This window comes from Lupinus angustifolius, chromosome LG06 (assembly GCF_001865875.1).
Source record: "Lupinus angustifolius cultivar Tanjil chromosome LG06, LupAngTanjil_v1.0, whole genome shotgun sequence".
Lineage (NCBI taxonomy): Eukaryota > Viridiplantae > Streptophyta > Magnoliopsida > Fabales > Fabaceae > Lupinus > Lupinus angustifolius.
The window spans coordinates 7,622,662-7,636,249 of record NC_032014.1 but is presented as its reverse complement, the minus strand read 5'-3'; the positions used below and the strand labels follow the sequence as shown (position 1 = coordinate 7,636,249).

General features: G+C 29.6%; 1 protein-coding gene across 1 annotated transcript; it reads left to right on the top strand.

Moving 5' to 3' along the window:
- On the top strand, positions 7,508-10,151 carry LOC109349841 (probable aquaporin NIP-type). Its single transcript, XM_019590854.1, has 5 exons — positions 7,508-7,762; positions 7,861-8,091; positions 8,215-8,415; positions 9,538-9,599; positions 9,742-10,151. Exons 1-5 carry the CDS (start codon positions 7,670-7,672, stop codon positions 9,965-9,967), a joined length of 813 nt encoding a protein of 270 aa, XP_019446399.1. The 5' UTR covers positions 7,508-7,669; the 3' UTR covers positions 9,968-10,151.

The window sequence follows — 13,588 nt, the reverse complement described above, 5'->3', positions numbered from 1 at the left end:
AATAAATTCTGTATGGTGAAATTGGGCAAGGTTGTCTAAAATTTTAAATTAAGTTATGATATAAGTTCATTTATTATTCTTCAAAATAATAAATAAGAGAGAAACTATACTTTCATTAATATGTTTTTTTTTAAAATGATATATTCTCTTAAAAAATTCTCATAAACCCTAAGAAAAGAAACAAGTATCACAAAGTGATCTTTCGTTTATGAATGATTGATCATAAGTAATATATATTATTTTCTTTTTGTTGAAGGTGAATTTACAGGAGAACCATATTTAGATGAATCTAGTAACATATTTATCCTTTTTAAACATTGTGAAATATCACTTTTGCCAATAAAAACAAATGGAACTTGTATTCTACCCATGCAAGCACCAAATGCATACTTGAAATAAGTGTGCTGAAGTGCTGATCCAGTAAACAACGAGTTTTTGGCACTTGGTAGTTTGTGTAATACATAGGAAGGAATGCAAGATTAGACAAACGGCAACTTCACGCAAAGACCAACATGCTCGGTCGAGAAAGCGATTGTGGTGTTGCCGTGTTGGTACGTTATTATACCAGAGTCCAAGACCCAAAGTCACCGTGGCTTTGGCTGGCTAGTATTTAGTGCAATATTTACACCTTCACATGGCCCTGTTTCTTTATTAGACATCAACTTCATGCGTCTGCTTCTTCGTGTTTACGTGTGCTTCAACTTCTAGCTACCACACTTTCATATCCTGTTAAACTAAGAGAAAAATATGTATACATGATTGTATAAAAGTTTTTTACACTGTTATTATATTATTCACCATTCATTTTCAATTATTCATTGAGTCTTCAAAAAAAGTAATTCAAATAAAATTAGATAATATTATGACTATGTATACATATTACACGCTTAAAATAATATCTCACACCCATCCGTTCCCTTCAAAATTGGCCAACACATTGATCTGAGTGATACTATATATATACTTTCTCTTAACCTATTTACAAATCACTATTTTTAGTATCCATAAATATAAGTCATTTATAATATACATAGGTTTCAGTCCACTAATTTACAGAAAATGCATTACCCTTCTTTGATAGCTGTGGTTGATAATGATTTATTTTTCATTGGCTTGCGTAAAAAGTGTTTCAGACACATTTTATAGGTGTATCATGTAGGTTAGCTTATGTTGAGGTTTGTATTTTGATCTCACAACCACAATATTAAGAAGTTACTATAGATATAATTGATTCAGATATTGAGTTGAAAGAAACTTACTTAAGTAAAAGTCTCATGTCGTCTTTTAATTTTTTTCTTTGATATATAAGTTTGAGGTGAATACTTCAAATTGAAAATTTTCACATTTCACCTCACGTGAAATGTAAGGAAAATAATAGAGAGAAAGAAAAGGAACCACTTTAAATAAGTACATCTAATTATTTATTTTTCAAAAAGATCAAGTTTAACTCAATGAAAGAATGAATGTGGCGTGGAATAACCCTAATCTTTCATTGAATAAACAATTATAATCTTCATTTGTTAAGTGGGGAATTTTACGAATAAAAGGGGTATTGGCATGCTTAATATCGACGAGGCTGATAATAGAACAGACAATGATGACGATATATCAAAGTTGATACCACACTATCACTCATGTAATCTCAGCACAAGTACAAATTAGTGCAAAAACAAGCTAAGTCATTATCAATATTATTCTTGAAGGACAATTTCCATCCCATCCATTTCCACGATGACAAAGGCATAAAAACATAAATATTAGGTACAACTCAATAGACACTTCAATAGTTCTAAATGAATGGTGTGCAGTGTTTCATGTGACGTATTCTGATTTTCATTTTTCTTTTAGATTGGAATCAGAGAACGAAGGAGAGATATCATTTTTGGTATTTATGTCTCTATCTTGTTGTCTACTCTAATTATATAGTTCATATTTCTAGCAATATCATATAAATCCTAGCTACATTAATTGCACTTCTTAGGATGCTTCTGAATAAAACACTGTGGTCCCTCCAATCTTCTGGCTTTACTTACATTTGCTTTACTTAGTCACCAATAGTTAAACATCACAATTTTAAGACATAATCGATGGATTGTTAGTTAGAATAGATATTACCTGTCTTATTCTTGTGTCTCAATGGTATCATAATCCAACTAAAAAATGTCACTTAATAAAAAATAAAAATCAAAAAATAGAAAATAATTTTTTTATATTACTTAGTAGAATGTGATTGGCTTAAGACATGAAAACATAGATTTTTTGGGACAAGTAATCTTATTATTTTAGCTAAGGCTGATTTAAATGTTGTTAGTTTCCTTCTTTTCATGCTAGACTTACTCCATGTATCTATGTGAAGATTTACCTTAGCAATTTTGGGTTAGAGTCACTCCATGGTTTTGAATTACAATCCAATTATGATCATTTTGTATTTATTTCAAGTGTAGTATTTGATTATAGAGATTGTGACAATAGTAATATCACGGTCCTTTAACAATTGTGACCCCATTATTGGACAAGTAAGTTTTGATGGAGAAGAAATTCTTTATTCAAAATAAGATGAAAAATCTTTTTCCCCTAGGGAATGAAGAAATTAAGAGAGGTTTTATTTTAAAAAAGAGATTACTTAGATCTCGTTTTATCAAAGTGAAAAAAGGACTAAGGAGATTGCGAAAGTGACACTAATATTATATATTTTATGACATGAATGGTCTGGTCCAAGTTTTTCAAACTGCCCTAAATTCGCCTGTTGTCATTTCTATATGGACTCTTTGTATTTTACAAATTAATCGATGAGTATATACATCAACCACTAATATGCATGGACCAAATTTGGTTGTCATTTCTTTGATATAGACAAGAGGTCAATAACAAGTAGTAAAATGTAATAATCATTTACATAAATTGCACACGTTGCAAAAGCGATGCCTTGTGGTCCATGCACATGTGGATACCCATACCGAGTTCATGTGGATGCTAGAGATATGTGTAATTAACAGTGATGAAAGCCAAACATTGAGTGTTGGTGAGTATTATTGCATGGAATGAAAATAGTGAAAGCAGAATAAAATTATAAGAAAGCTTGGAGATTTGAGAAGATGGAGTTACAACTAAGGTAGGGACTACTAAGAATGAAGTTGAGCGAATTCACAGGCTGTATGAGCTTTGAGTTTTAGGTTATTCATTTAGAGCTTTTCTTCCTTTTGAATAGAGAAGGAATCAAATGGGACCCCAATTTCACATCAACCATAATTGGTCAGGGGCTGTGTTTCAAGTTTTATACCTATCCAAATGGGACAAGGATAATATGTCATCAATTGTGTCTCATTTACTACTTTGGGTTAATTACATATTAACATATGAATAAAAAAATTAAAATAAAAGTAGTATTTTAATTGGTTCAGGACAGTAAAATAAACATAGTTCAGGATAAGTAATTTCTGTTCATCCAAATGTGTGTGACACTTTGACTAAGTGAGGGTGGTAATAATAATAATATCACTCTTCTGTAGATAAACTGGTCCCTACATTGCATCGTATGTTATATATCTCAATTAATGCTTATATTCACAACTATATATGAAATGAACTATTTTCGCATGTGTACGTCTGACAATATATAAAGAACATTGTAGATGGAATTGTTGGTGCTTAACTAATTACATTCATGTGAATGTAAAAAAAGCGTTTCTACATCAAATCATATAAAGTTTAATGAAACAAATCGTATTATGTAGCTTTCTACCTAAAAGTTCGAAAATAAAAATAGTGGTGGTGAAAACGGTTGGTTATATGTGACATAAATACAATTGTACTAGTGAGGTAATTAGGAAGAAAATGGTTGGGGTGTAATTGTGTAAACGGAAAAACATATAGTAATATATGGCGCTACACTCGTGTGCGTGGCTTGTTATTGAAGCATACATTTGGGCGTTCCATCAACTATTAAAACTCGTCAAAACCGGTGAACCGACCAGTTTATACACATATTCTTTTTTTAAAAAATCTTAAAATTTAAAAACTCATTATAATGTGACTCATTTTTCACCTCTTCTTCAATACTTTAAGGCACATGCTTCCAAGACATACTTAAATTACACATTTTGGTTATTAACATTCGTATGTAATCTCAATGACATTTGTGTAAATTGTCTGAAGATAGGATTTGGTGCAAAAATATAATCTCGATAGGAGACAACTTTGACTTCTTTGTGTTAAATATTAAAACTTCTAATTTATTTGTTTTTTGTAGAGTGAGTTGTGAACTTGTGTCATTTATTTATATTTTTTATATTTTGTGGTTGTTAAGTGATACTTTTGGATTGATATATATTTTGTAATTTAACTTTGAATTTGTTAAAGACTTAAAGTTGTTTGTTTATGTGAATTTTAAGAAGAGTATAAATATGGATTATAAATTTGAGTATCTACCTATTTGAAATTTTTTTGTTATAGGTTTATATATATTATAAATATAAGCAGATATGCCCGGTTTAAATGATATACAATTTAATTAGTGAACAGCAGATTGAACTAATGTACCACTATATCAGTATCCTGACCAGTTTGATAACTGACACAGTTTTAACAACAGTGCATTTGGGGTCTCCAATGAAAGTATATGGCACAATATTCTATATATTTTGAAACCAAATGCAAAAATCTTTTCAGCATTAAATCTGTCTATAACCAACTTTACTTATTTTTGGTGCAGAATTTATTCAGGTGAAAATAAAAGAAATGTGTATATTTTTCTAGTGACATCATTTTCTGGATAAGATATTGATTGAAGAGTAGGATATATATATATCCAATAGTATTCTGCACAAGTTGGAAGAAGGAAAGAGAAAGGGGAGAGGGTTGGACCAAAAATATATATCGAAGTGGTGCTTCACAATAGAATAAATGAATGGAAACAAAAACCAATGAAAGTAGAAGGAGAAAGGTGATGGTGTTTGTCGGGTGAACCACGGACATGAACCGCATGGGTTGATGTGGACTAATGGTGCATGGGACCATTAAGGTTAGCGGGTTAAGTTCGACAAGGACAGGGAAAATAAAAGGAAAAAAACTTTGATTATGGAAAGAAGAACCTTAGATTCTGTACAAACCAAAGCTTATTGGGTGATTGAATCTGGTTTTGAATAATTTATAAGTACGTATCTCATAAATTTTTCTAAATCAGACTGATCCACCTTTCTGATGATATATAATGACGTGTTAAAATGAGGATTTTTTTGTTACTAGGTATTCACTTACTGGTCAAGAAATTAATCATTTTCGGGTGTATTATATTATTATTCTTTTTAATAAGTATTACTCACAAAAATTGAACATTTAACATTTTAGTTATTCTAAGAATCTAATAAACTTTATACTATTAGATTAATACTTTGTTGATAAATATAGATTTCATTAATTAAGAAGTCGAAATAAAAAGTTATAAATGAAACCCCACATTTAATACATTAAAATGTTAAAGTTTACTATTTTAGATTCTTTTTGTTTTAAAGTAACCTTTGTAATAACCTTAACATAATAGTATTATTTAATTCAATCATGAAAATATAGTGATATTTAAGTAGTAAATCCTCAAATTCATCATGATAGAATTAGAGACGGGCACACGTTAGTCATTAGCAAGAACTTTCATGTTGTTCCTTAGACTTAAATGTCGCCCAATTTAATTATAGTTCTTCTTGTGATTAATGTGCCGATCACATTAATTATTAATCCTCCAGGTTGACAAATATTTAAGGTTGTTAGGGACTATATCAAAAAATCATTTGTTAGCGACTTAGCACCTAATATGTTGTCTGCTAAATTTCTACAAAACACAATTTTGGAGGTTTAATCTTAATCTTTTTGTTGGAGGTTCACAACAGGATACGCTACAGGCATAACCTCAAAAATCCAATTCCTCATCATCAAGTGTATCTCAGTGGCTGGGGTATATGCTTAGTTTACTTTATACGTTGGGCTCTAGAAAAACAGAATGAAACATTGGGCATTGACAATAAATTAAACGTAGGAGTTTCTTGTTGAAAAAACAGGATGAATAAACTTATGGATTTGGATTTCGATCAAATTCTAAACTACTAGCCCAATGGTGTTTTTTGTAAAAACCCAATTGTTTTGGGCGATTTAAGTTTCTAAATGTCAAAAAATTGAAGTGGAGTTTGGGAGTTGAAAGGAACATTTTTTTGTTCTTAGTAGGTTTTTCTATGTCTTGATATTATGGATGACCTTAATCACTAATCTCAATACTGTTTACATTTGAGACACAATGAAGGAATAAAACAGAAATTTTGCAATATAAATTTACAAGTCACAACTATACATAAAAATAGATTGTGGTTATAATTGGCATAGCCATAAAAAATTTCAATTACAATTGTCTATCATTATATTCTGTTATGACTATAACCTATTCAAATAATAATGTGTCCATTTTTATGTATGTTAATTTTAATCTAATTTGTTTTGTTTGGATGATCTAAAATAAATCATTTACACATGGTAAATTACTTAAAAGCTATGAGTAATTTATACGAAAAAATGGTTTGTGCTTTATCATCAACATTTATAATGTGCTTCAAATTTTAATGTTTATTATTAATTATTTGTCTATTATTAAAAATAAAATAAATTTTGTAATAAAATTTTCATGATTATGGAAACATGTCAAAATGCTAAATAAAATATTAATTTATTTTAGTGATAAAGACAAATCGTAATAAATATTAAATATTACAGTAATTGAGAATATAAATATTGTTATCAATAATTAAAACTAACCAGAACTAAAAATATGTTTAAGTTCTATTATTTAGACAAAGGTGGTCCAAATTCAATTCCCAAACGGTAAATATGTGTCCCGGTAAGCCTGTGAACCGAATTCAAGTTCCACTGTGGAAGAGAGGGAATATTATTTGAATAGGATCCAAAAAAATACTTGCCTATATATTGTAGAATTACATATAATATAAAAATATTAATTTTATTTATTTATTAAATGATATATTTTAATTGAACATATTTAGGAAGATCTTGATACATAATATTGAATGGAGTTGTCTGTGGAGAGGCAAGACCAGAAAAGTGTTATATTGTTGGAACATAATCACCGAAAAATAATCTAACAGCTCCTTATACTGTATTGTTTTTTGAGCTTATTTAGTTTAAAAAACAAGTATTTTTTTTAATTTAATCTAGGTGTCCAAACAAGTTAAAGCAGTAAAAGAAGTTTACTTTTATAAAAATGAGTTAAATTTATATAATCTAAACTCAACCAAACATGCACTAAGTCTGATAGCTCCAACATGAATATATAAGGATAAAAAACAATTCTCTTTGGGTGCACTACATCCAACAGTTAAAATTACCATTAAAAATGAATTAGCTATACATGTGTACAACATTGAATTAAGGAGAAGTTGTGGTAGTTATTTCAGTTAAAAGCTTGATGGTGAGTGTGAACGCTTTTACCTCCATCGGTTGCTCCTGAAAATAGCTAAACCACCAATATCCAAAATCGATTCTTATTATTAAGTCAGTTTTAATGACTAGCCGAAACCTTCAATCATCTTATAGACAAAGCTAAATCTTCTTATCATAATCAAATAAAGAAAGAAGGAAAAGAAGCGATAAGTGTAATGTAATTTATGTGAACATGTCTACCGACGAGATCACTAAGATGGAAGAAGGAGGATCTAGGGAGTCAGGGTTTTGCGGTTCTCCTGAAGTAGTTCAAATCATACAAAAGGTACATACGCATATATGCAGATGCATAGAGTGAATTGAATTTGGTAGTTATATTACTCGTGAGAAAAATAAAGAAAGAAATATGTGTGTACTATACAGGTAATTGCAGAGGTGATTGGGACATACTTCTTAGTATTTGCAGGGTGTAGCGTGGTGGTTTTGAATAAATTGGAAGGGAGTAAAGGGACTATAACATTTCCTGGAATTTGTGTAGTATGGGGTCTAACGGTGATGATCTTAGTCTATGCTCTTGGTCACATTTCTGGTGCTCATTTTAATCCCGCAGTCACCGTTAGCTTTGCCATCTATCGTCATTTCCCTTTGAAACAGGCATGCTATTATTTCTTCACTACTCACATAGTTGCATTTGGTTTATTAATTATGTATTGAAAATATGTAATAAGTTTTGTTGCATTTGGTTTTGTGCTGAAGTTGTATGAACGATTGGTGCAGGTGCCTTTGTATCTTATTGCACAGGTGCTAGGATCTATTCTTGCAAGTGGGACATTGTACCTTCTGTATGATGATTTAGATGAGAATAGTTACTTCGGAACGGTACCAGTAGGAGCTCACTTGAAATCTTTTATCTTAGAGATACTCACTTCATTTCTCTTGATGTTTGTTGTCTCCGCGGTTTCCACAGATAATAGAGCGGTTAGTATACTCGGTCTCTTTATGAATACTGTCCCATTTTTTATGTCTTATTATGTCCCGAGCTAATTGAATGTTGACACCTACATGAAAGGAAAAATAAAAAAATATACAATAACATTTTTATACTATTTGATAGTATATGATTGTGGAGAATTTTGGGATACAGGATCCTGGTTCTTACCTTTTTTTGCTTTAGGTTTTAAAATGGGATAAGACGTCCCACTTTTTTGTCTCATTGTGTACCAATCCAATGAAAATTTGACACATACTTAAAAAGAAAATTATAAAAAATAAAAATAATATTTTTATGTGATTTGGTGGGATATGATTGACTTAGGACATGAGGACAATAAATTAACCCTAATTTCTATTTTGTATAAACTCAATACTATGACATGGTGGATGACTATTGGACAAATATCTACACTATTACATTTATTTTTTCATTGTTAACTTGTTACATATAGACAGATAGGAATCTGGTGAGTGAATTAAGTCATACATAAAATATGATAAATTGAAAAGCATGTTAATGAATTACCTTATGCACCTGGTTTTATATAGTTTTTTGTTGGTGTTTGATCAAATTGTGTGATTTATTTGCTTAGCCCATTATATATGTTTTTCTTCTGCTATGTGCTTCCCATGATCGTCAAATTTTAACAAGATCTATGTTGTAGATGATGGACAACAATGATACAAGCTAGTAAGATGGAGAGCGCTAGTAGGATTCTTCATAACATCGTCAAATACTGAGAAAAATTTATGTTCCAGAATAATACACACACATGTGGATGATACACTTAAGAAATAATTATTTAAAATTTAGTGTGTAAGAAAGTCTTACATGGGCAAAACAATAAGAAACACATAAGCAGAAGAATTCATAAACCTACTTCTTTATGATTTTAAAATGTAATGTCGTATACTTGTGTTCGCTTGTGTGGTTTATCCAGTTAGACTATTATTGATATTCCTAGGTCATTTGCTTGAGACAACCTATTATGTATCATTTATCAAAAATGTGATTTGTTATTTGGAGATTCCAAATATATACCTCATTATTAAAATATTCCAAACAGCTAATGTTCTTTTTATATATATGGTTTTGTTTTTTAACAGATTGGAGAATTGGCAGGGATTGCTGTTGGTATGACAGTCTTAATAGATGTCTTCATTGCAGGGTAATTCAACACTAAATTATATTATTAATGTATTGTTAGATATAAAAATAATTATATAGCAATTTCTTTTAGGCCATAAGAAAGGTTTAGTAACTATTAAGTCCATAGTACCATTTTAACCTAGTGTGATAATGTCATGCAGGCCTGTATCAGGAGCATCCATGAACCCAGCCAGAAGCCTTGGACCTGCAGTGGTGATGCACATTTTCGATGGATTCTGGCTTTATATAGTTGGACCCTTTCTTGGGGCCATACTAGGTGCCTCAGCTTACAACCTAATTAGATTTACTGAGAAACCACTCAGGGAAATTGGTGCAAGCTCAACTATCCTTAAAAGCATGTCCAGAGTTAATACATTTCGGAGATAGCCTTTTTATCATTGTTTTAATCCATTTCATATGCAGATTGCCTAAGTATATAGGCTGCTGGTGATTTCTCAATGCCACCAATACCATTATTATAGTAATGTTTGTTAGGGTAATGGACAAGAAAGAGAAGAGAAGCAATGTTTTTAAAAGAAAATATAATAGAATGAGATTTTTCTTTTCTTTAGATATTGTGTATAAGTTTATGCAAATTGGGCATAATTTTAATATCCTTCTTCCATCAATAGTAGGTTGATTTACATTAAGTCATTCAATTCAAAAATTATTAATGATTTCTATTTGGTTCAACTTTTTAATAAATAAATATAATAAGTCTAGTATATTTTTAAACTGTTAATTCACATAAAAACATATTTCAAAATAACAAGTTCATTACATTTTCAAAGTATCAAATTCATATAAATAAATATAAATATCAATAATAATTAGATCATGACTAAAATCCTCTTTTTTACTTGTATATATGTAATAAGTATTAGTTCAATTTGAATAGATCTTCTTTAAATTGGAATAAAAAATTGAATCTATTGGTTTTATAAAAATTAGTCCAATACCATCTGAACTAGTGTTTGCAGTTTCGGAATTTTTGAGTGAATTTTGATTTATATTTTAGATTGGTCTGAGTTTGAATATTTTTAATAAGAATGAGTATGATCTTTCTCTATAAAGTAATATTATATTCTCTTACTAAAAAAATTTATTCATAAGGAAGTGACATATATTACTAGTAAATTAATTATTAATAAACACATTATTTATTTTAGGGTGTACCATGATTTAGAGGAGATATATCATTCTTATGTGATAGCGTCTAATCTATGGTCATACCTTACTTTTGCAATCCTTAGCTATATTTTTACAAGAGAACAGAAAAACGTGTTATTTGTTTTTTCTACAAACACAAGCTTTATGCATGCTACTTGGGACACATAGGGTCCATGGACAGATCCCTTGTTTGTCTCTATCAGCATCATCATTTTTTGGGCCAAAACTAAAAGTCTCACTTGATGGCTTAATAAAAAAACTATTGTTTCTTGGAAAAGGCATGGACCCAAGTCCACGGGCGGAACATCATTGGTTCAGTCCAAAGTCTCATCATTCCTTCAAAAAGTGGATAGCATTCAAAACCTTTTTTTTTTTTCATCTCATCATTTCTACGTTTTTCATTCAAACAGTTATTAATTATTAAATAATAATCCGAAATAGAAGTTTTATTAATGTATAACACTTACAATTGCAAGACGAAAAAATAAAACGATTTTAGCCAATTCCACGTTATCTTAAACACATAAACACGTTTAAAATATTTTTAAAGGGTATAAATCAATTCAGGAATAAGGAGGGATGCATTTCTTTCCCTTCTCAAGAATAATAATGCTGGAATTACAAGCATGCTCTTTTTTCAATTACACCTTAGGAAAGTGCATAAGGAATTTTATTATGAGTAATCATTAAGAATTATTTGTTTTCTTTTAATTACACCTTAAGTTTATGTTTATATGTTTGTGAAACTTATTTTTACATAAAAATAATATTAAATTACTAATAAGTTAACAAGAAAGTATTAGTCATCAAACTCACAATAATAACAACACAGTAGTATATTAGTCAACATTATTTGTCAGAAAAAATTGTTGTAAAAGTACAAATTGATTGATAAGATGATGATAGTCAATTCAAGAGTTAAAAATGCCAATCCAATAATATTGATACTAAACTAACAAAATTAATTAATAATAATATGATAGTTGAGATTAGAATAAAATGTATACGTGATAATTTTCTAATATTAGTAATTTAACATTATTTTTATGATGGAACCAATTTTATCAAAATTAAAGTTTAAGGTGTAATTATTACCTTATACTACTATATCAATATCTCACTAATAAAGCAATAAATAGAAATGACAAAAATCATTGTGTTGTATTATATATATAAAAATTCATTATGTTTTCAAGCACCGTTATGTTGTAATAGTGCTGAAAACCCTTCCATTTGGCATTGGGATTGGCTTTGGAGAATTTAGGTCCTGAAAAGGTTAAGTTTATCCTTTGGCTTTTTGTTCATAATTCTTTACCTACTAATTATTTTCGTTTCAGGAGACACTTGACAGCCACTAGTGAAGATCTATTTCACACTTTCAGAGATTGCAGAGACTTAGTTCTTTTTTGGCATCGTCTAGGCTTCAATACCCAAACTTTTTGGAATAATCAATCCTTCACTTCTTGGATGGCGACTCATGCTAGACTTCCTAACGGGCGTCTATTCCTAGTGAGCATCTTATAATCTTGGCGGTGGCGGAACCAGTCTGTTTTTGGCAATACGCTATGAGATATCTCTTTTGTCTCTCGAAACTTGCACCATGACTTCAGAGACTAGTGCACCATTGATATTATATCGACTACTGTAGTTTTTCCTAGTGTCTATTGGAGTCGTCCTGAGCTCGGTAGAGTCAAGTTGAATGTGAATGGTAGTTGTAATCTTTATGACCACTCGATCAAAGGAGGTGGCATCATTCATAACAATGACGACCTTTAGTTGTCTGGATTCAGTGTTAATTTTGGAAATGGTACTCATATTCAAGCTGAGCTGCTAGCCATTAACATGGTCTCAAGTTGACTTGGCAGTTGAGTTAGCGGCATGTTATTGTGGAAAGTGATTTTCTAAAGCTAATGTGCTGCATAATATTAGTGGTTTACTCGAGAGATATTGAGATGTTAATTTTCAACACATCTATAGAGAAGGAAATATGTTGGTTGATAATATGTCGAAACTTTATATGAGATCCATTGTGGGTCTAAATATTTGGGATTCTCCTCCTATAGCAGCTCTGCTCATTCTCCAAATCGATCTGACTCCGCTGCAATAGTTTTTATTTTATGTTTGTGTTTTTTTTTTCTTTTTTCAATTGACCATATATATATATATATCAAACAAAGTAAAAATATGTTACATGAACGAATAAATTATTACCAATTTAATTTTAATAACACGATCCAAATAATATTTATTTAGCTAAATATACTTTTATTGGTAATGTATTTAAATATAGAACTCAAATCATCAAAACACATTTTTCTAAATCAAAATAATAGCGAATCTTGATGCAAAGTTTAAGAGGGACAACAATATTTAATTATATTTTATAATTAAGATTAATTTAGTAAAAAATATAAAGAAATATACATAATTATTTTAAAGGTTCAAAATAATATATTAATTATAAGTAATAATAATTAATAATTAATAATTAAATATGTTAAATAAAAATGTGCATTCATTTAAAGTGATGTTATTCATTCTTTTAAAGTATCAAAATCATCAATGATTGAATTATGAGTAAAAAAAATTAAGTTATTTTTTTTTCAAGACAAAACACTATATTGTCTACAAAAAATTCATCTCCTATCTCACTACATAATTTTATTTGGTTCTCTTTGTTGTTGAAAATATTGGAGTAGCTAATTTAGAATAGTTAAAATAAGACGAATGACTCAGACAAGTAAATAATATGCATTCACTTTTTCCGTATTGTCAAAGTTATACTTAATTTAGATATGGTTAAGAGTTTTTCATGCATAAATAACTAACAACATCAAC